The 22,779-nt window shown below is 39.0% G+C and overlaps 1 protein-coding gene across 1 annotated transcript in view; it reads left to right on the top strand.

The window, feature by feature from the left end:
* Positions 1 to 22,779, top strand: part of LOC116721750 (potassium/sodium hyperpolarization-activated cyclic nucleotide-gated channel 2) — a 43,061-nt gene that overhangs the window by 9,861 nt on the left and 10,421 nt on the right. Inside the window, exons 3-4 of the mRNA XM_032565663.1 lie at positions 2,244 to 2,405; positions 13,499 to 13,717. Of these exons, the coding sequence (XP_032421554.1) occupies positions 2,244 to 2,405; positions 13,499 to 13,717 (381 nt within the window). The remainder of the gene's footprint in view (positions 1 to 2,243; positions 2,406 to 13,498; positions 13,718 to 22,779) is intronic.

The following is a 22,779-nucleotide window of genomic DNA, read 5'->3' as shown; positions in this document are numbered from 1 at the left end:
TTTATTAAACTTGCTAAGTTTAGTTCATTAGTAGTTGCGTCACAGATTTTATCCACTTCATAGATAATCAGCGTACAGAGGAGGGCCAGGATCATGACACACACCTGGAAGATTAATAAAGAACAAACTAAAGAAAGAGGCGGCTTTAAACTATTACTTGTGAGATTCCTGTTTAATATACTGTAGATAAGCATTAATAACTACAACAGACTGTTAAGAATCGCTTAGGGAGGATTCAAGCAATAATGACTTCTCTCACAGATTACATTTAGAGTTTTGAGATGAGGATATTTAGATTTAGTGTTTTACCAGTAATATTTCCATTAGCAAATGAATATTTCTTAGTTCCAGTAGGAAACATGAGGCAAATTCTGCTGAGTGGCAATGATAAAAATCAAACTTTATAAAATATAAATAGTAATGTGTTCCCACTGGTAATTGCTCTTAAACATATTCTCCAGCACCGTCAGCAGGTCTGGTGGATGCAAACCAATTAAAATATCAATTTAATTAATTTCAATACAATTCAGTTTATTTTTTAAAGAAGCAAATGTCCTTTCAAGGCACAAGTTATTTCAATTTAGTCGCACAAACATTCTAATTGATCCTACTCATCAAAGAGTGCATAAAGCTCAGTCAACTTGCAGGTCGGTAGCTTATTCCTTTGTCTCTCAAATGAGATTTTAAAAAAGCATTCTTCCATGAAGGAGAGGTTCGACTGTATTTCCTCATGAATTCAGAATCTCAAGTTTTAATACTGCAAGAACACAAAGTAGTGCAACTTCTAAAATTGTCAACACAGCTGATTTATTTTCTTTCTTGACCTTACATTAAGGAAATTGTCTTCATCAGGAAGCTCCACAGGCAGATATTTCAAAAGAAGACATGAAAAGTCATTAAATTTTAAGTTGTACTACGAGTTATGGGCAGAATGGTGTTCCTCCTTGGAGTACATCCTTCTTTGAAGGAGAGCCTCAGTCTGGGACACAAGCGGTCCGGTGGAGTCATGAGATCACTCCACTCTTCGTCTGTGGCACCGTCGGCAGGCCGGCGTTGGCATTTTGCAGCAGTGAACGGCACAGTGGGGCTCGGCTGCTCACTTGACCTTTGGATAATTGGATTTCTGAAGATGTGATGTGATAGCACGCACACTGATACACACATAGCGTTGCATGACGGGAACTGATACAAGGCATGCATGGAAAATGAGGGAAGATTAGATGTCGAGTCAGTTGCTGAGATGGTGCAGGAAACGGTCAGTTCATATTTCTGGTTTTTGAACTCATCTTTTCTGTGCTACATGGAGGATTTGGGCAATTGGGCTTGAAGCAGTTTTTAGTCTTTCAAGCATTTTAGAGCTGTCCATGGCACTGAACGTCTTCAGCAAGTAAGACAACACAGCTGCGTGCAGCACAGTGTCACCTCGTGCGTCCTGATGAAACACGACCACGCTCTCCATTTTTTCAGTTCCTGACTGATAGAAGCTGACAGTGAAAACCTCATAAAGGTTAAAGCTGCATTTAGAAAGATCAGTGCATGTGATTCATGTCCAGTTTTGTTCTCCTTCACTCCTATCACCAAGTATCACTTCTCTGTGCGGCACTGAGTAAGAAGTGACCCACTTCCTTCGGAGTCGACTCCGTCAGACAGTCACACGTGTTTTCCTGCGAACGGGGGCCGTCAGCATCACACGTTTACACCTCTCGCTAAATTATTTTTGCATCCAGGCAAACTAAGCAGCGTCACGGCGAGGTTTCTTTGGGTCATTTGGGGGATGATTGACCTAACGGGCTGCTCAGAGGCTGAGGGTGATTGATGCTTGAGACGACCCAGACTATCAGTTCTTCAGGATCACGATGGTCCCTGTCCATCACTCTGTGGATGAGTGCAAGTCTATGTGCTGACATATCTGTCTCTGCCGTTAGTTGGATCGTTGTGCTGGCAGGCTTGCGTGAGTGCAGCATGGCTGTGACTGGAGCCTGTGCGTGATGGAGACTCTGACTGATGTAACGTATCTCTGTGTGAAAAGTGTCTTGCCCGCTCCTGCTGCGTTTGAGCTAGGACTGATGGTCCATCACGCCCTCTGATCATTAATCAAACCTGGCATGATCCAGAATAGTTGAATGTGATGCCAGTTTGCAAAACAGCGATTGAAGGCTCTCGGTTTTATTTACTCTGACTTTCTTTTCCTTATACTTCAAATATGCTTTCACTCCTATTCGCGTTTTATGGTCACACTCCAGATCTTCCATATGACCTACGACCTGGCCAGCGCGGTGATGCGGATCATCAACCTGATCGGCATGATGCTGCTGTTGTGCCACTGGGACGGCTGCCTACAGTTCCTGGTCCCCATGCTGCAGGACTTCCCTTCAGACTGCTGGGTTTCCCTTAACAAGATGGAGGTATGTGTGTGAGAGAGAATCAGGTCTGTGCGAAAAGTGTCAAAGTTATTTTCCTAACAATAAGCGGAATAACTCATTTAAACGGTGAGAGGGGAAAACTGCACAAAACCAGGATGTCTGATTCTTCTACATCTGCTGAAGGGTGAAAAAACATCTTCTATTATGCAAAAGGGGCCACACCTCTTGAACTCTTTCAAGGTTTTATTGAAGTTTTATTTTTGTGATGAACCAACATAAAGCAGTTTGTCAATGTGCAGTGAGGGAAATTAGATGGTTTTCAAAACCTTTTACACAAAAAATGTAGAAGACGAGGCTTATTTTTACTTTAGTATGAGAGAGTCGCCCCCAAATAAAACCTTAATTACAAAAACCAAGGACCTGTAGAAGTCAAAATATTATTAAATAATTTACATTTATGCAACTTGTCATTTCACTATTCTTATTAAACATTAGTGTACAAACAAAATATTTTTTTTCAGATGTTTATGAAAGTGTCTCACTTCTGCAAAGGCGTGAGAGAAACATTATGTACATATTTAAGCCTACATTTATTTCTGAACCTGCATAGATGAGAGAAAACTCACAATAAATTCATATTTAATTGAAGTACATTTTTCTATTTGCACATCCTGGAGAAATATGGGTTCAAATGCATCAATAAAAGCCCAGAATTAATATGACATTCATGTCAATGATAGTAAAACTTTAAAGGTAGAGCCTGGTCAATTTAAAAATCAGCTTTATGGACCTCTATGTAATAAAGACTGATATTCAATTTCTTCAATTTGAGACAAAAAGCTCAGAACTGGATGTACGACCTCAGATTACAGATTAAACTGTGTCTGCTTGAAACTGGAAGTAGGAGTACTCTGCATTTTTCGGTACAAATTTCTTATACGGAGAGCAATACGATGCATTCAGTAGGACCCCGGAAGTACATTTAACCTGGTGTCACTGCCTGAAAATTCAGGATCTTAATTATTAAAAATGAATATCTTTTAATGAACATCATTAAAAGAGACAGAAATCTCTGCCATATGCACCTGCTTAGCATTACATTGCTTGGTAGCATACATTATTAGTCTGGCTGATGTTTGCTGCTCATATGCTCCCACTTCTCTAACGGAGAAAATCCCTCATAACACCACGTTTTGCGGTGCCGTTTAGCCCTTGTGACAGAGAACAGTCAAAGTTTGCCAGTGAAGAAGCACAGAAAAGGAAGCTAGAGATTTAAGCGCACCTCTCGGTCCCCCCTGCGCCTCCACTTCAGCGCCGTGGGGTGATGACAGGAAAGATAAAAGGGGGGAACAGAGGGATGTGGGGAATATGGCCCGGCAGCTGGGCTCTTTGTTGCCACGTCTCTCTCTTGGAGATAAAAGCCGGTTGTTTATAGGCCTGTCTGTCATGGCTGCCTTTTACTGTGCAAGGGAAGACCACACCGACCCGGACACGAGGCGGTTGTCCAAATTGTTTTGTAAACAGATTGAGTCCCGTTTCAAGACCACTATAAGTCGGGCAAGACTCCTCGTAAATTTCCGTGTTGAGGTTTTTCTGGCTGAGACTTCTGACTCTCTGTTTTAGGGTCTACAGATGTAACTCCTGGAGGAGACGTAATCTGATAGCAGATCCTGCATAACTGTGTGTAATGTATGCAATACTAATATGTAGATATTATATTTTCACTGAAATTGATTTAGTGTGATGTTTTCATTCATGAGTTGTTTGATTTGTCTTGTTTAATCTGCACAAAAACTGCACTGACAAAGGACTCAGACGGTGGAAAGATGTCATGATATGTAGTTTTTCTTAGATTATTTAGGAGAATTGAAATGTAGGGTCATTTTTAGTGAATAAGATTATAAATTGAGAGTTTACAACAAGGAGTTCCTCAGTGCAAATCCCAGCTGGTGCCTTTTGCACACTTCATCTCTTCACATCCACAAACCTTGACATAATTGTCAAGTGGAAGCAAAAGAATACATATTTGTTTTCTTTTTTATTTGCAAAACATGTCTTAAACAATGTCTCATATTTGAATTCAATCCTACACCTAGTTAATACTTTCAGGAACAGCCTTTGACTGTAATTAGAGCAATAGTGGAAGCTCAGTTAGACTGGATAGAGAGCACATCTATACATAAAGGATCAATGCTTAAATTTCTCAAATGGAAATGCATCTGGACTTTGACTGGTCCATTTTGATACAGGCTTTGCTTTAAGGCCTCCAGTTGCAGTTTTGACTGCATGTTTAGGGTTGTGGTCCTTTCTCACACTGTTTGAAGTTTTTTTCCAACCTCTAACAGGCTTTCTTGTAGGATTGCCCCGTATTTAGCTCCTTTCATCGTCTCATCTCATCTACTGACAAACAACAAAAAACATTCCTACAGCTCAAAGGGTTTTGCAGAACACCTGGATTTATACTGAAATTAAAACATTTACTAAGTAAGGGATTTCTGAAGGCAAGTTGATGAACCTTGTTTTTTTTTGCATGGGTATCAGTAATAAGGGATTCTACATGAAAATGCACGCCACACTGTTTATATTTTTCTTATATGCAGCTTTGGAAAAAATTAAGAGACCACTTAAAATGATCAGTTTCTCTGATTTAACATTTTAAAGGTACATGTTTGAGTAAAATGAAACTTTTGTTCTATGAACTACTGACAACATGTCTGAAATGCCAAGCAAAACTTTAGTATCTATTTGCAGAAAACGAGAAATCTTCAAAATAATGAAAAAGATGCAACGCCTTCAGACCTCAAATAATGCAAAGAAAACAAGTTCATATGCATCTAGAAACAACACTAATGTTTTAACTTAGGAAGAGTTCAGAGATAAATTCTTGGTGGAATAACCACAAGGTTTTCAATGGAGTTTCAATGGAGTGGTCTCTTAATTTTTTCCAGACTTGTATTATTTGGACATTTTGCTTTGCACACAGTTTCTTCGAACATATTTTTTCACTTCTCACGTATGAAAAAATATATAGAATCTAACTGTAAACAATTTGTAATTTGAAAGAGAAACTGATCAGGTGAATAGCAGCTGTGTCACACCTTCATACCATTTTTATTTTACTTCAATTACACATCAAATCAAAGCATCCCCTGTACTAATTTCTCATGCTTGACTTGTACATCTGAGTTTATTTGCCATCATTCTGGATATAACCGTGTGCTGTGAGAGTTTAAAGAAGTGGATGCTGAAGTTTGCAGTGGACAGGTCACTGACTCCTTTAGTGCTCTCTTCACTTCATAATCAGAGAGAGTCTCCAGAGAGCCATCGCTCTCAAACGAAAGAGACGCCGTGGCACGGTGCAGGCTGCATAGGGCCACCAGAGACCACCCTCCTATTGAGTGCCTGACAACTTGTGACAGTCGCTATTGTGCTGGAGCCGGCCCTCCATCCAGCCCCGCTGCCCCCAGCGGCTAGGGAAGTGTCAAGCTCAGACGCAGGAACCATGGAGGACTTTTAGAACAACCTGTCCTCAAGTGACGTCCACCAACCAGTTAATGAAATGGCTCAGGCAGTAAAGGTTGTTTCCAACCTGCACCCTAAAAGCAGTGCCATGAAAGAGTGGCTGCCTCAGCATGCAAAGATAACCTGAATAAATACAACATGCAATTTTCAAATTCTGATTTTATTTATTAAGGAACAAAGCTTTCCTAACCAGCTTGGCACTATGTGAAAAAGTAATTGCCCCTAAACGTAATAATTTGTCGTGTAACTCTTGGTATTGTGCAAAACTTCAAGCATAACTGGCAAGAAATCTTTTACACCAGGAACTTAGACTCACTCTTCTTTATTATTTTAAATTATTATGTATTTTCAAGGCTCCTGGTACCATTTTATACCATAGACAGGTAACTACAGCTGCCATCAGTTTTTAAGAAAATGCAGTATATATCAAAAACAACTTAAAAAACATTGGACTTCACAGCATTGTTGTGTAACATGCTGAAATTGGCCCCTGTCTCTTTAAGAACATCCTACCCTTTCTGATACTCCCCCTTCAGCACTGCATTACAGCAATATCCACTGATAACATTTAAAACTACTAGGAACGTTGTAGTTTCTTTCTTATTGATCTTGTGATCTTGAGTGAGGAAAGTGCAACCTGCAGTATGTTAGATGTTGTTCTGGGTTCCTTTGTGAACTCCTGGATGATTCATCAATGCATCTTTGGGGTAAAATTGGTTGGAAAGCCAGTTTTTGAACAGTTCACCAATATTCCATGTTTTCTCCTTTTTTTAGTTAATGGCTCTCACTGTAATTTGCTGCAGGCCCAAAATCTTAAAAAAATGTCCTTAAAATTGAAAACATGCCAGTAACTTTGTTTCATCTTCTGTTCTTGAATTGGTTTAAATTGGAGCCTGGTGTTGCTCTTGTGAGGTACCTGCTTTTTTTTTTTGTTTGTTTTTTTTGTCAGACATGTTTAAATTATTTCTTGGGGAGTTATAGTTAATTCATGATTTAGCAAGCTCAGACAATACATTCTCACATAAGATAAAAGTAGTTTGGATATATTTGACTAAAATTATCATTTGAGAATAAAATTTTGCATATACTCAGATTTTCTTATGATATGAACATTTCTTTCATAGAGTAGAAACAAGAATACTAGGTTAATTGGTCTCTCCAAATTGCCTGTGGGGTTGAGTGCATGGTTGCTGGTCCTGTGTTTCTGTTACCCAACCTGTTCAGGGTTCAATGGCAACTGGAAATAAACAACTCACCTTCAAGCCCTGCAAAAATAAGTGAGTATAGATGATGAAAGGATGGATTTGAAACATTACAGGGTTACGGCAAAAACAGAAGAAATCTATAAATTTGAAATACTTTTCCACAGCATATCTAAGATTGTACTATCCGTAAATATCATTGCCATGATAAAGTGAGGTAGTGAGTTTTACTTCCCCACAGAGACAACACAGAAATAATTTTGACAGCAGCGCTAACTGACAGACACTGACAGAGCGTCGAGTTTCAGCTGTGTAATTACAACTCTATGTGCACCCATCCTCCAATGTATCTTCATCACGGAGACATCTCGTCCCCATTATTCCCTCTGCCATCAGCAGGAGGGGCTTCAACACAGGGTGGTCTCCAGATCAAGAAACAATCACTACGTATGTCGGTAAATCACTTTATTTATGTGCAGCTAATATTTTGGACTAGACAGCAGCACTACAGTTCTGCTGTGCATTGCAGATCTGATTTAACACACTCACTAGTGTCAGTAACAAAGTGTAGACATGAGAAATGCAAGTTGGTGTTTGACCTAAACAAACAAACAAGAGGCAAGGGAGCCTATTTGCTTCCTGATTGGAGGAAGAAAAACCTCTTAGCTAGGATTTTAATTGTCGAATCTCAGCTGTTTGCTTGTATAAAAACCAAAAAACAAAGAACCCTGGTTTCTTCATTCTGGGATTTTTTTAAATGATAATATTAGTTATTTCTCTGAAGAAGCTCTTCATGTCTAAAAGAAGCGTTACCACGCCATCGTTTGCAGCGCAGGTCAGAAGTTAGCACAAGAATTAGCATAAAAGCCATCAGTCAGGGGCTTTTAATGATGCACTTCCTGGTAAGTGATTCAGTGATTGTACCGAGCACCACTTCAATTCATTTTAATAAACAGAATTAGGTGCAGAAATTTGAATTTATTGTGGGTTTATTTCTAAAATGATAAACACAGATCACAAGATTTAGACTTTTAAACAGCTTATTCCTCAGCCATCAACCTTCATGCTGCTTAACTGTCAGTGACTCTTTTTCTTTTTTTTCTTGTGCTATTTTGTGCATTTGTACAGATTTTTATGCTTCTAAAATATTTTCTTGTTTTAACACTTTTACATCCAATGTTTTATATTTACTGCAGTGCTTCTAATTTTTTGAAGACACTTAAATCTAATCTTGCTCGTGTGTGCACTGCAAAGTGTTAAAAATGAATGTCAACAAAGTGTATATCCGTAGGAAGTTAAACCCCAGCCACGTTCTTTTGTAGAAATCAACAAGCTTCTTGAAGGATTATCGGTGGACATTTGACTGATTGTCTTATAAGAAATTATAGATTTCATTCAGTTTGGTTTGTCTCTTGTCACAAATGTGCCTTTGAAAAAATGTCCAACCTTGTAGTTGTGGGCAAATTAAGTTTACTTCATCTGACACGATTGTTTGTCTCAGGTGAGTGGGAAATTGTTCATGATACTTAGTAACAACCCAGCAGCCACAAAAGGATCAAGGCCAAAATAAACTGGGAGATACTGGGCATCAGTGCCTTCAAGCATGGCTCAAAGTGGCTCTGACTCAGCTAATGCGTGCTACTGGAGCGCGTTATGGTTGGAGGACACATGATTGAGCTGCCAAAAGCCTGGTAGTGGCTGCATTATGCTGAGGTTCTTCTATGTTTCTACAAGCATTAATCAAAGAAGGTTGAAACTGGGATGAAGGATAACTAGACAGCCAAACACATAGTGAACTGGACACTGTTGGGTGTCGCTGACCTTACTGAACTTTATTGAGCATTTATAGACAATGTTTAAAACTGGAAACCTGCCAGTTTAAATGATTTCTACCATTTCTGCTAAGAAGAGTGTTTAAATATTCAGTCTGAATTATGCAGGGACTACATCAGCTACAAGAAGTGTGTGGTCTAAGTTACAACTTGTCAAACATTAGTGGGAGTTTCTTTCCTTCTCAGTATTATTCTGAAGTTTGTATGTAGTGTCTATATTTGAACCTTTAAAAAAAGAAAATACAGTGACCTTTATTGCTCTAAAACCATTCCACCCTGGGAAAGGAATGATTCTAATAAATTATTAAAAGCCCCAAACTGACCTGACATTCCTGCCCAAGATTACTTTTTGCCAACTTCTTACTGGAACAGTAGGTCAAGTGGCTGCTGACAGCTTTGCTGCCACTTTTGTATGGAAGCTGCAGGGCCATACTTTGTTTTCAGTCTTTTTTCTGAAGTTTGACATTTTCTCAAAACTTTGAGCATGGTGGTATTGCTGGAATTTTTTATATAACATTAAATTATCCTGTTTTTTAAAAACACATTAGAACCAGACGATTTAGTAAGTGTTAAGTTTTTAAACATTGGGCATTACTGTGGTGTCAACCTGCTGTTTCCTTTTACAGATAACACAGTGTGTCCTCTCTATCCTCTCCTGATGTGTTTGTGTTTCCCATCAATCATAGGAAAATACCTGTTTCAGAATAATCTGCTGCAGAGGATGCACAAATACTGAACTTTCATCACAAGGATGCTCTTCCTTCCAGATTCAATATAAGAACATTTCTCAGCCCACACTATAAAGATCCCACACACACCGAGACAGGCGAGTGAAAAAGAGTCTGGAGACAGCGCTGACTTTTCAATAAACTCAGATAAGCCTGAGTAAACTAAATTATTGGCTTATGGCCTCATGAGAGGCTTTGTTACATGTGTAGGTATCTGTTCAGCTTATCAGCCTCCAAGCTCTGGCATAATTATGCATAATTTCATCTGTTTTTTGACATAGAAAAGAATATGAAAATATAGTTAAGCATTGTGGGCTTGCAACAGTTTAGGGTAAAGGAGATTTGTGGCAAGGAGGTAGAAATAGTGGATGATGGATTTGGTAAAAGCAGTATCCATCCAAGTTTGATTTGAAGAGGAAACAGAGAGGGCAAGTGTACAAATAAACGTATTTTCTAATTTCAGTAGCATAATTTCACACAAAAAGTTTTAGAACTATTCAAGTCGTCTTTATCAGAGCAGGTGCCAAGAAGTCCACAACTCAAAAAGATGCAGAAAAACTCCAGTTTAAAAAACATTGTGAGAAAAATCGAAGTGTTTGAGATTTTATTTGCATTTTTTTCCTTTCACATTTAAAAACACCGTTAAAACATTAACGTGTAAAGACTAAAGCTGCAAGCTGAAGTTGGACTCACCTGATGTCATTCTGAACCTGCAGAGAACAACGATTAATTCAATAAAGGTTTATTAATCAATAGATAACAGAGCAACATGCTGGATTTAAAAAACACAAACGTCATGTTAATTCCATCTTTAGGTGGGATCTCAGGGTTTAAACCCTTCATTGGATCAGACTGAGACCAAAGATGAAGAGGTCATCAAGCTCAGAAGATATCCTCAGAGATGCTGCGATGTTGTATCAGTGACCTTGATAAAAGTAACTAACTCCTCTTTGAATTTATGCAGCTCAGAACAAAGTTTTAGCACAACAAGCATCTTTTCAAGAGATGTCTATTGATTTTTGACTAGACAATGAGCGCTGTCTCCTGCATACATTACAGATGCTGACTTATCGCAAGCAGGTAATGCTTGGACAATTTTAAGCATCAACCCTGTATTCAATTTAAAAGATAAGTGAAACAAAATAGCATCAGAATGTTTCATTTCTTTTCATCTTTAACAACAAAAGTCATTTTTTGGTTTCTGCACAGAGAACAACATTGTCAAGATGTGAAAGGTTCCCTGCTGAGAAGCCATAGAAAAGATGGCAGTACCTTCTTTCCTAATAGAAATGTTAGAAGATGTAAATTTAAAAGCATCTAACTGAGGTTAAAGATTGTTGAGTCAGCAAATAGGCCAACCAACCATGACTTTTTAAAATCTTTGTGGAAAAAAGCTTGAATACTTTTTTTCTGCAGTGAATAAAGCCATGAATAGACAATCTTTGTGTATCCCTTTCTTTTCTATAAGTACTGAAATTAGATTAGATTAATACTGTTTCTGCGGTGCAATTAATTGTGAAAATTATTGAGGGCAATAAAAATCCTCTGCAGACATTTACTGTTAAAATACAACTTTTTAAAATGATTTATGGATGTGTAAAACCAGACTGTCCACTTTGAGCTTTAAAGTTTCTCTGTTGCTCCAATTTCTTTCTGATTTATCTTACGTCCATGTCCACCAAGAGTCTTAGAGTGAGAGCTGATGAGACCAGAAACAAAACAATCTTGACTGTTTACCACGTCAGTCTATTTTACTGATTGTCCCTAAATGTCTAGCAGGCTAAAAGCTTTTAAATTTGTTGATTTGTGACATTTTGCTTTTTCTGCTGTTGCTATAATGTTGCAAGGAGCATGCTGGACATTCTTAAACATGCAAAACAAAATAAAATCTGGAAAAATATTAGCATTGGCAGCATGTTGTATAAAATCCAGTTATTATCTGATTTGACGGGATATGGATAATGGTGAATTTTACAATATCACAGTGAAATTGAAGATGAGCAGCTCGTGCAGAGTCTAAGTTAAATGTGCATATTAATTGAGTCGTGCATATAAAATTTAAAGGCATAGAGCAACACATTTCAACAAGGTTAAAACTTGATGAAAATACTTTCTACAGACTGAAATCCACAAAACATTATTAGCAATAGATAAACTTTTAGGAGTTGAATCCAAATCCTTCTCCTCTATACTTCTATAATATTCAGCATATCGAGTCCAAAACAAACACTGTTACAAATGAAGTCTCAAAAATGAAAGCATTTTTGCGAGGCCGCATGCACTACAGTGATGTTGCAGCCCACACAAAGACACTCTTTAGAGCTCGGCGAGATGAATGCAAAGCCCCCTCTGTTATCTGGCAGGTTCAAACAGCCTCTGTGCCGCTAATGGAGATGTTGGTTACCGGCAAAGCAAAGGATAGCTCCCAAACTGAGATCCCAGAGGAGAACTGTTGAGACTTAGGTGGATATGGAGTCTCTCCTGCTCTCAATGCTGTGCTATTTCAGAATCAAAGTGCTCACCATTCATATATTATTCAACATGGTTCACTCCACTGTTTCTCTTACTGTTCTCAAACTCACCATTTACTCCCAGCCCACTTGGTGGAGCTGTACGTATTGTTGGAGTTCCCAGTCTCCTTTACTGGTATGTAGTGGCCCCTTATCACTCGGTGGGCCTTTGGCGTTGCTTTGACTCAAACCTTTATGTGGAACATGATCCTCACTTAAAACTTGTGAGTTTTTTTTTTCTTCACTGATCTCTGGGAAAAGTTGTAATTTTTAATTCATCTATTACTGGTAGATTGGGAAAAGTTACGGGGAAGATTAATACCTGTCTCAGGAGCACCATGACTGACACACACAGTTGGGTTTTTATTTCAGGTTTAATTACCTCAAAATTCACTAAAATGTATATATTAATGATAAATCCCCCCTTTGTAATTATTCATCCCGTCTTTAATCTTAACACCCACCAAGGCCTAATTACAGCCAGAAACATGTCTGACACAAAGTAGTGGATCTTGAAAAACAAACATCATGGCTCCAGTGAAAATGGTCAGCCTTCCCAGGGGTAAGGAACCGACTAAACTGACTTTCAAGTGCATATTGACAAGGTCAAAGGTCAGTTTCTGTGTACTTCTTAAAACTGCTAATCAGAAAGAACATAAAGCCAAATGAAAGCTTTTTCACAGCTTTGTATTTGGTTTGGTTTTCATGTGTGCCAGCATTTGTCACATAAACTGTTTTTTGTGAAGATAAGTGAACAAAACAAAAACAACGAAAAAAACAGTAATAAATAAAATGCAATCTGATTTAGCGTTGTGTTAAAGCAACAGTGTTGTTGGGAAAAACAAAGCAGAAGAAGTTTTATTTGTGTTGTTGTAATAAATGTTGCGTTCATCGCTTGTTCTCACCGAACAACCTTGTTAACGCCTCTTTGTAAATCACAATCGGAAGTTTGCTTTCCGAGCCCTGACTCTCCGTGCAGCGCGGCCCGGTGGCCGCCGCGCGCCTGTCTCTGCCTGCAGTAGATTCCTTCTCACAAAGCTATGAAAGGGCATATTTAATGACCTCTCATTATCATCTCTCTGAGGAAATCGTTTCCAAACCGCCTCTACTTCACTGATTAGGCCTTGGAGGATTTCGCTGATGTTGTTTCCACTTCCTCCGTCTTCCCTTCTATTGCAACACAGTCCCGCAAGTTCTCATTTGTGTGAATGCTCTTCCACAACCCGACTGTCCCCAAAGAGTTAGTTAAGCCGTCCTCTCTCCGCAGCCACTTTCTCTTCAAGCATGTCATTTCACTTTATTGAACTGCTTGTTTGTCCTATTTTTCTTCTCTTTCCACAGAATGACACTTGGTCAGAACTCTACTCCTTTGCAGTTTTCAAGGCAATGAGCCACATGCTGTGCATCGGTTACGGCCGGCAGGCCCCGGAGAGCCTGTCAGATATCTGGCTGACGATGCTGAGTATGATTGTGGGAGCGACCTGCTATGCTGTCTTTATTGGCCATGCAACAGCTTTGATCCAGTCCCTGGACTCATCCAGACGACAGTATCAAGAAAAGGTGAGGGAGCAACCGCGCCCCATGTCCTCAACACTACATTTACTTTTTTTTTTATTAATGTATAAAAAAAAACACTTCAAAACCTGTTTACATCGCTTCTATTTTCTCAAAAAAAGAAGATTTGCGGTTTGCGAAATTTGCACACTTTGCCAAGCATCAATTTATGAAATTGATTAAATATGATGAACATCAGACTACCTGAAAACCTCTCACCTTTCCACAGAATAACAGAAAAAAAGTTGTTTTATTTCCCTTTTTGTCAAATGGACAGCAATCATCAGTATTACTCAGATTTTTCATGGATTTATTGCCTTTGGCTTAGTAAGTTATTAGTTTTCGGATAAGAAAAACTCTGGGAAGAGAGGGACGTGAACAGTTGTTTGAAACACATAACCAGTTCCTATATGTACACCAGATATCTTTTTTTTGCTTGATGTGGACAGAAAGTTAAGTATAATAACAATTTCTCAGGAAGGAAACACTGTGGCCTGGTAATGTTTGATTTTTATGCTTCAGTGTCAGGTTTTATGGTTTTGTGTTGCAGAGAGAAAAGTTTTGATTTTTCACAACTGAATATGTCACTAAATTTAACATGAATAATACAAATTGAATATTTATCTAAAACACAGTCCAATCGCTGCTTTACCAGTTTAATATGTAACTTTTCTGATGTTGGAGAGAAGGAATGAAATTACAGGTTTTAATTTTATGTTATTTACTTTCATTTATTTAATTCTCTTCTCTCTGATTGGTGATCAAAGTTATATAAGTTGTCTAAGTTTTACAAATGAATAATTAGTAACACTAATACAAGCCAAACCCACCATAGTTATTCCAGACTCTAAATTCAACAGAAAAATGCAACACCGATTAACCAGAGCAATTTGTTAGGCTATGACCCCAACCCCACATTTATCTCATTCTAGCTGTGAGGTAGTATTTATCATGCACAGCTGTTTCTGTCTTTTGAAACCAAGCCATGCTGCTGGGTGCTGCAGCAGTGGCCTGTGGCGCTCGCAGCTCAGCCTCTCTGTTTCCAAGCAGAGTCTGGTTCGCTGGTGAGCAGGGGCCGCGCTGCTGGCTGTCAGCAGCCAATCAGAGGCTGCGGGTGTGTTTGGCCAGGTAGAGCCATGCTGCCAGGGAGCTGAGCATATAAAAGCTGTGTGAGTGCGTGCGTGTGAGTATGGGTGTGTGTGTGTGTGGTGCGCCCACTCTATGATGTCCCCTTGGGCAGCTGTAGAACTGATGAGGCAGCAGGCCCTTGTGTCCTGCCAATGTCATCCTGAAGGTGACGTAAGCAAGCATGGCTGCCTTCCTTTTAGTCTCTTCCTGATAACTCCCAACCCACACCACACACTGTCTTAAGCTTTTCTACTTCATGTGATATCATCCGCCTCCTGTCCGTATCTCCGTCACCTCGGTGTCTCCACCTGGTTTTCTGCTTTATCGCTTTCCTCCATCGCGCTCCCTTCTCACCTCCTGATCTGAATTTCTCTTTGTTTTCTCGTCTTCTGCATCCTCTGTCCTCTCTGCTGGTGGTGTCCTTGAAAGGTGCGGAGCTGCTGCTGTACCGCTGCTACAGGGAGCGAAGCAAGGGGGAGGGGAAACCTGTAGGAGAAGGAGTCCTGGATATTTGAGGGCTGTGTTTTTACATTTTAGTCGAGGGGTTGTTTTATATACAGCTATTGTTGTTAGAGACAACTATGGTACAATAAAATGGTCAATAAATTAGTTTGTAGAGAGAAATTATGAAATAAACCAACTCAGGATGGTGAGTAATTGTGAAGTGGAAGGAAAATAAAACACTGTTTTCATTTTTTTGCAATTACAAATCTGTAAAATGTAGTAAGTATTTGTAGCGAGGCTCGTCTGAGTCACTACTTTTGAAAACCAACTTTTGTTGCAATTGCAGTTGCAGCTCTTGCACGTCTCTACCAGGTTTAGGAAGGTTTGGCTTCTCAAGCTGGACGTAAAATGTCTGTTAACAGCAGCTTTCAGGTTGACAGATTCTCAATTGTATCTCCATCTGGACTTGGACTAGGCCACTCCAACACAACAATATTCAGCATTTTTCTAAAAACGATTTCATTGTTTAGCATCAGTGTCCTGCTGGAAGACAAGCCTCCATCTTGCAGTCTGTACCAGGTTTCCTTCCAGGGCTGCTGTTCGTCCCTCTTTGAGTCAACTCTGTCAGATTAGGTGGACTGTCCCTTCTTGGTAGGTTTGCACTTATGCTAAACTCCCTGAATTTTAGGTGATGGATGGAACAGAGCTTCCTGACATGTTTAAAGCTTGAAATTTTCTTTTACTATTTGGCCTGCTTTTAAATTCCCTGCAGCTAGTTTAAGCTTTTAGTAAAAATATTTGTGAGATTTTAAAGCCTGATCAGGGACACAACATAGAGGATCAGCTTTATATCATGAATTTGTATTAATTTTTAAAGGATAGACTGCTGAATCAACCCTAATTTCTTCCCATTTTGCTTTTAAACCACTAAATATATTCTGATATTCTGTAATGACCTTGTTAATGACTTCTTCTGGGTTTTTTAGCTGCTATAAGTTAATTCCCACAGATATGACCTATTAGTCATTCAACCATAAAAAGGCTCTTGAATTTCAATTTAGCAAAGAACCAAGTTTGAACTGCATTTTCAGGCATTTTGTTAAGAACAGCCTAAAGCCATAAAGATAGTTTATCTTTATTTTCACACTGATTCTATAAAAATACAAAAGATAAAGAAACAGAGCATAATTGCTAGCACCAACATGATTATAACCACAGAGTTTTTCCCTTATCATTCTATAACTAATTGAGAATACGGTTCTCAGATTTCATTTCAGGTCTTGGCTGATTTTTTTTTTTCTCGTTTTTTAAGACACTATTCTCAGAAACTGTTTATCTGTTGACACCTCTTCTTTCCCTTCGGCTTTAGAGAACCTGAACAAAATGCCGTCATGGTCAGCGACAAAGACTGGACTGAAAATGCCCAAAAAAAAAAAAAAAATCTTTCAGACAGCTTTGAAACAACTGATGAAGACCTTTTCTAAAAGGCCATGAAACTCTTGATTCTTTGGAAAAGTACTATTTAAAGACACAAAAGGTGGTTTGAAACTTTCACATTGTTCTGCACATGCAATTAAGTCAGAACTGGGCTCATAGAGGTGCTTTTTAAATGTATCCACATGCTTTTAAACCTTTTCTTGTATAACTTCCTCCCATCACAGATATGTTTTTTTTCTCCTTCTGAGGGCAAAAAAGTGCACTTCTTAGAGCTCTTTCCCCTGACCAGTTGTCAGATTTTCTTCTTTTGGGGAGGATTAGTATTTTAGCTGAAGATGTTTGCATTACAGAAAATAAATAAATAAAAAATGCAGAGAAGTGCAGGCTGTGCGACTGCGGCTGATTCTGATGCTGCTGGGGGGATTTGCCGTGCCGACAGACAGGACTAAAAGTGACATTATAATCATTTTGAGGGTGTTAGCAAAATAAGACTGCTGGCAGTGTGTAACAGCCCATAGTGTGAAGGTTTCAGTTTCAACCCAGAGGTTATGTCAGGCTGTATTAATAGAGAATTTAGCTACAGTTGCTCTGGTGAAGATATTATGTCTTATTTGAACATTGCAGCGTAACAAAGTGGGGACAGCCCAAACAAGGCTGCACAGTGTTATGAAGATATAGAATAATCATAATACTGCAGAAGTATTTTATACTTAGGGAAATATCTCATAATATCTGAAAAAGATAAATCTGTATCTTAATTCATTCAGATTCATTCATGTTGTTTAAACATGAATGAATCTAAGACCTGGGAAGAAAGGCAAAGAAAGGTTTGCGGAAATTAATAACAAATTTTAGTTCAGCAGATGAGTTGCTGGTGGATGAGATTAGAGATATTGAGCAAAAAGAATTAAATGTTTCCAATAAAGCACACATGCTTGCTAAAAACTCTTCCAGTTATATAAAATGTTTATAAACAGGCTGAGGTAAGTTGGAGATAGTTATTAAGGAAGACCGAATTGTATTGTCCACAGTCAGACGTTTATTTCATGGCATTGTGCAAGCAAAATTGTAATCTGCTTCTTTGTCCAATTATTCAATTCATTTTTCAATTCAGTTTAGTTATGTGACGCTTGTTGTCTCAAGGCACGTCACAAAAAAGTAAACTGATTCCAATCAAACATTCAAAGTAAAGTAATCGCATTCCAGTTGATCGTAGCTAACAATCAAGTTTAGTTTATTATTCAAATGAGTTTAAAAAGCCGTCTCTAAGGAAATCTGGCTGATTGTATCGAGTCTCTAACTTGCAGCATTCACTTCTCCTGAGTGAAAACATAGCATCAGAAGGAAATTGTTTGCGTTGTTGACTTTGCAGTAATCCCTCATACCGAGCAAGCATGAGGTGACAGTGGAAAAAAAAACCTCTCCGTCGACAGGATGATTCCTCCAGCAGAACCTGACTCAGTGTGAACAGATGAGCAGCCAAACTCTGAACCAGATTACAAGTCTGTAGGAGGAAAGAGATCACATCCAGTCAGTCGCAGCAAATGATCAGCCAGTAGCTTCACAGAGAGAGACAAGGTTAAAAGAAAGGATTATGCTCATTACCTATGAGGAGAAGGTTTAGGTTTATTGGCAGCAGTAATTCAAATCCCCTACAGAAAGGTGTCACACTAAACCAAACAACCATGTGAAGCCTCTACAAAGAGCAAATACATATTAATGAAAAAATTATTAAATAATTAATTAATTACATAGTAATTTTAAAGTACTGTGTAATTAAGTAGGAATAATTAATTATGACTTCAGTATTTTTCAGTTGTTGATACTCATTTACTGAGTCAAAATATACTATCAGAGAAACCCACAAAAACTCAAAACTGAAAAAAACAAAAACATTGCATCTGTGAAGACATGAGGTATTCTGCTCTTCTTCTGGGATATAATCATTTTATTTAGAAAGCTTTAAAAATGCTGTGATATTTGACTTAATCAACACACAAATCACACAAAAGGATTAAAATTTAATTCGGTCCTCAAGGAACGCTCCTAAAAGTTGTCCATGTTCCATTTCCCTCTCAGACTTCTGTTGCTGATTGACTTACACCTCGGATCATATGTGTGCCAACCTGATTCTTCTCTTGCTTATTTCTTTAAAGCAGTGTTAGGATTGGCTGCAGGCCGGCAGAAAAGTCCAGGGAGATCAGTGCTGATGTGAGAAAGCAGATGGTAGAGTGACTTCAGACAGAAATGTCTTAAGCAACCAAAAACTCAAAGACAGCCAGTTAAAAAAAACAAAACACAAAAAAAACTGCACATGAAAACAACTTTTTACAAGTGTGGCCATTTTATCTGGGTCTGGAAAGAGACTGAAGCTCACCATCAGGTCAGAGGAAACTGGTTCACATGATTGGAAACAAGAGTCCAGCCTCCACAGCACTGGTTTCCTGCAAACTGGAGTGACTGGAGCACCAGTGTGGTTCAGCACCGAAACCTTCGCCGGTGACAAATCCTTCTGAGAGACGTCCAAGTAACAGTTTGTAACAGTTTGATCTTTTCTTTCTCTGATCAAAACGGATTCGTGTTGTAACCCCACAGATCCATCTGTTGCATCGATAACCTCCTCTAAAAGGTTTAACACTGAATCAGCTCTCTAAAGATCAGGTGTTGGAGACCGAGCTCAGTCAGCAAAACAGAGGAACAGACGGAAGTCGGAGCGCTCTGTAAGGATCTGCAGGATGTTTTTGTTCTCTCAGCACCTTAAACAACAGCCTTTCCCCCCTCTGTATGCTCGTCATTGATCCCTCTAGTTACCCAGAAGCAGGCTGACATTGCAGATAGCGGCCCGCAAAAACGGCCTTTTCCGTTGCATTGGATCATATTCACATCATTGCTAAAAGGAAGAAGAAGACAAAAAAATAAATAAATAAATAAAAGCGGCTCATGAACCGTCCCTTATCAGGCGGAATCTTCTGGTCCCTTTGAATGCACGTCGGGATTTTGAGCATTTTCTAAGAAGCTCCATTTCATTTAATGAGACTTTGTTCTGTGTGAGGCCTCACAGTGTGCTGTCGCTGCCTCTGCGCGCATCTCCGAACTAAAGGCAGACAAGACGAGCTCTGACTTACCGCTATCTGATCCTCCTGTCTTTCGGTGAATGAGCTTCATATTGTAATGAGCCGATTTAGCTGGGAACAAATTAAGTGAATGAATTATGCGCCCCAAATGACTGTTCGGGGCAAACCTAAATCAGAATAGTAGAATTTGCGTAACGAAAGAGAGGAGAGTAAAAACAGATGGCTTAATTGGGTTAATGGGGATAATACTTGAGAGGAAGAAAATGTGCAATTCAGTAGAATTTGTCCATAAATGCTTCCTGTGAATGTCAACAAATTCCTAAATAGTAAATTAGACTGAGAAAAACTGTGGTAAAATGAAGCAGCAAATGCAGATTGTTTCATTAATGCTGATCGAAATTTTGGGCTAAAAGAAAAGCCAAGTCATCGGTGTGTCACTATCTACCGCGGTTCGTTTTTAATCTGCCTCATTAGTCCAGAATTAGCTGAGTCAGAAGCTGCAGAATCAGCTGTGCGGTCGGTCGCTCTACCTGTTTGATATTTCCCCGCAATGACAGGCTCACCCAGAGACACACTTTTCCTTACAATCAGCGCTTGTATTTACTGCAGGGCAACACCGGCTTCAGAGTCCGTGTCAGCATGTCGGGTAGTTGTGACGCAGGGTCGTTTCTGCAGGCTGATATCCATCTGCAGATATCAGGATGCAGAGTCACTCATGCAGGTGAGAGTTTGTGTCGGGCAACTCAAACACGCTCGGCTGTGTGAAGAAGACGTTTTCCTCACATAGGGGCTTAGTTTAAGGCTGTGAACCACAGCTGGATGTTTAATGCTTATTGAGGAATCTCTCTTTTACGTATCAGTAAAAAAAAAAAAAAAAGTTTTTTATAACATGGTGGCATATTTTCCCTCATATCATGCAAACTAATCTGTATAACGTGGTTTTCCGGTTTTATATCTGTGAAATCAGAATGTTTTGTGCTATTCTGCAAATGAAATGTTTTATTATTGGTCTTTTTAAACCATCTGAATGGAAAATAAGAACTATGAATACATTTTTTCTCTATGCAAGTATTAACTGCTGCTTGATAAAATAGCATTTTCTTTAATCAAGTTTCTTGATTTTTGTCATGTTTTTGTGTTACATCAACTTGTTGATTTTATGCAACAGACAAAGAAAAAGGTAGTCCATAATTGTGAACTGAAAGGAAAAGGAAATGTGGATTTTAATAATATTTACATGCAAATATCTGAAAAGTGTGGCTCAGCCCACCACTGCTCTGCCATTGCAAAGCACTGTAGAAAATATCAAGTAAATATTGAAATAGAGCAACTTGGATGATTGCCTGCTCTATTGTGTTCCTGTCATGATCTAAGGGAATATGGAAGGTGAAGGTTTTTATTATCCTGAGCAGAGAGGAGTTGAAACATTCAGTCTGTGTACACCTATATTCAGCAGAGCACAGCTCAAATGTTTGTTTGTCAATTGTTCTTTCTTTTAGAAGCGGAGAGGCAAGGCCGCCTGTTTCTGATAATAAACAATTTCCTCTGCAGGAGTTTAGACGTTGCTCTCGAGGACTCAGAGCTCGTTGTTTTGCTTGGGGCCTCTGGCAGGACATAAGAGTTGTCTGCAGAAGAAATGAACCTAAGCCATTGCATTTATTGGTCTGTCTTTCAGTAGTGAGTTGAACCTACCCAAGGTGACGTCAGAGGACGCTGAAACCTTCAGGTTGTGCATCTGTGATAGGCGGCATATTAATGGTGTTTTCCTTTGTCCCTGAAAGTTGTGAGTACTCCCAGTGTCTCCCAGGCTGTTAACGTCTCTAAATTTTTGGACAGCTTTATAGCTTCTGGGTTGAGCTGTGGTCTTGTGAGGCTTTACATTTGAGCTGGGCTGAAGTGTACACAGTCTGACAGCAAAGTACAAGGAGAAATCTCCAGCAGCACCTAAACTGTTCTGCCACTCTCCCCTCTGCAGTTTTGGCTCCTAGTTGTTTTTTTTTCTTAATTTGTCAGCCGCTTCTCTTGGATTGTTATTAGCATATTTCAACAATAGAAGCTGACTGTTTGTGTTCCTGCCATGCTGAACGCCTTGTGTTGATCTAGCAGCGAAGGTGGCTCTTCTTAAAGGTTAGCAGTGTATTTTTCTTCACTGTGTACATTAATGCACTAGAAGTTTGTAAAGGACTTTATTGACAGTGGGAGTGTGTTCATATAAAAGCTGGATCCAGTGATTTGACTCATGAGGTGTCTCAGTGAAGACATTGCTTGTCTCTGCAAAGTGTCCCTGTTATGATAAGATATTGTAAGTCTCCAGGCAAGGATAGTCCTAAAAACACACATGATATACTTGTCCCTAAGAGTAATGATTAGAGACAAAAAGGCACTACAGGGACTGCGAAATGTATTGCACTGACAAAGTCTCCTAGTAACAATTAGGCCTGTTCTACCAATCCACCTCACCACTAGAGTACAAACACTAACAAGATCAATTTCAGTAGCAGGGGAGGGTTTTTTTTTACGCTCCACCTAAAGCACCACCTGTAGTCTGCTGGGTTTGGCAGCAGTTTGCAGTGGCCTCTCAGTAAACAAGCAGGAAAGCCTCACACATTAATGTTCATACTGATAGCTCCCAACGCAGAGCAAAACCAAACAACGTTAAGCTTCTTCGGTTCACGTCAAATCTCATTTAAAATCTTTTAACAGTAAGACTCATTTAAACCTCATGAAATACACAATTAACACAAATTGCAAGCTGAAAACCAGCCTTTTTAAAAAATAATTTGACATTCGACATCTTATAAGGGATAAGGTTTTCATCACTATTTTTTTTCATTTAAATGTAATATATATGCACAATCATGTATAGAGTGGCTTGGATTATTTTCTATTCAGTATTACAGATCACTGAGTTTCTATCATAAAACCAGGGAACGTGAAAGGTGAAGATTTCATTGCCCTGAGCAGCAAAGTTTTGAAGCCGTTATT

This window comes from Xiphophorus hellerii, chromosome 6, assembly GCF_003331165.1.
Source record: "Xiphophorus hellerii strain 12219 chromosome 6, Xiphophorus_hellerii-4.1, whole genome shotgun sequence".
NCBI lineage: Eukaryota > Metazoa > Chordata > Actinopteri > Cyprinodontiformes > Poeciliidae > Xiphophorus > Xiphophorus hellerii.
This window is presented reverse-complemented; position numbering and strand designations above follow the sequence as displayed.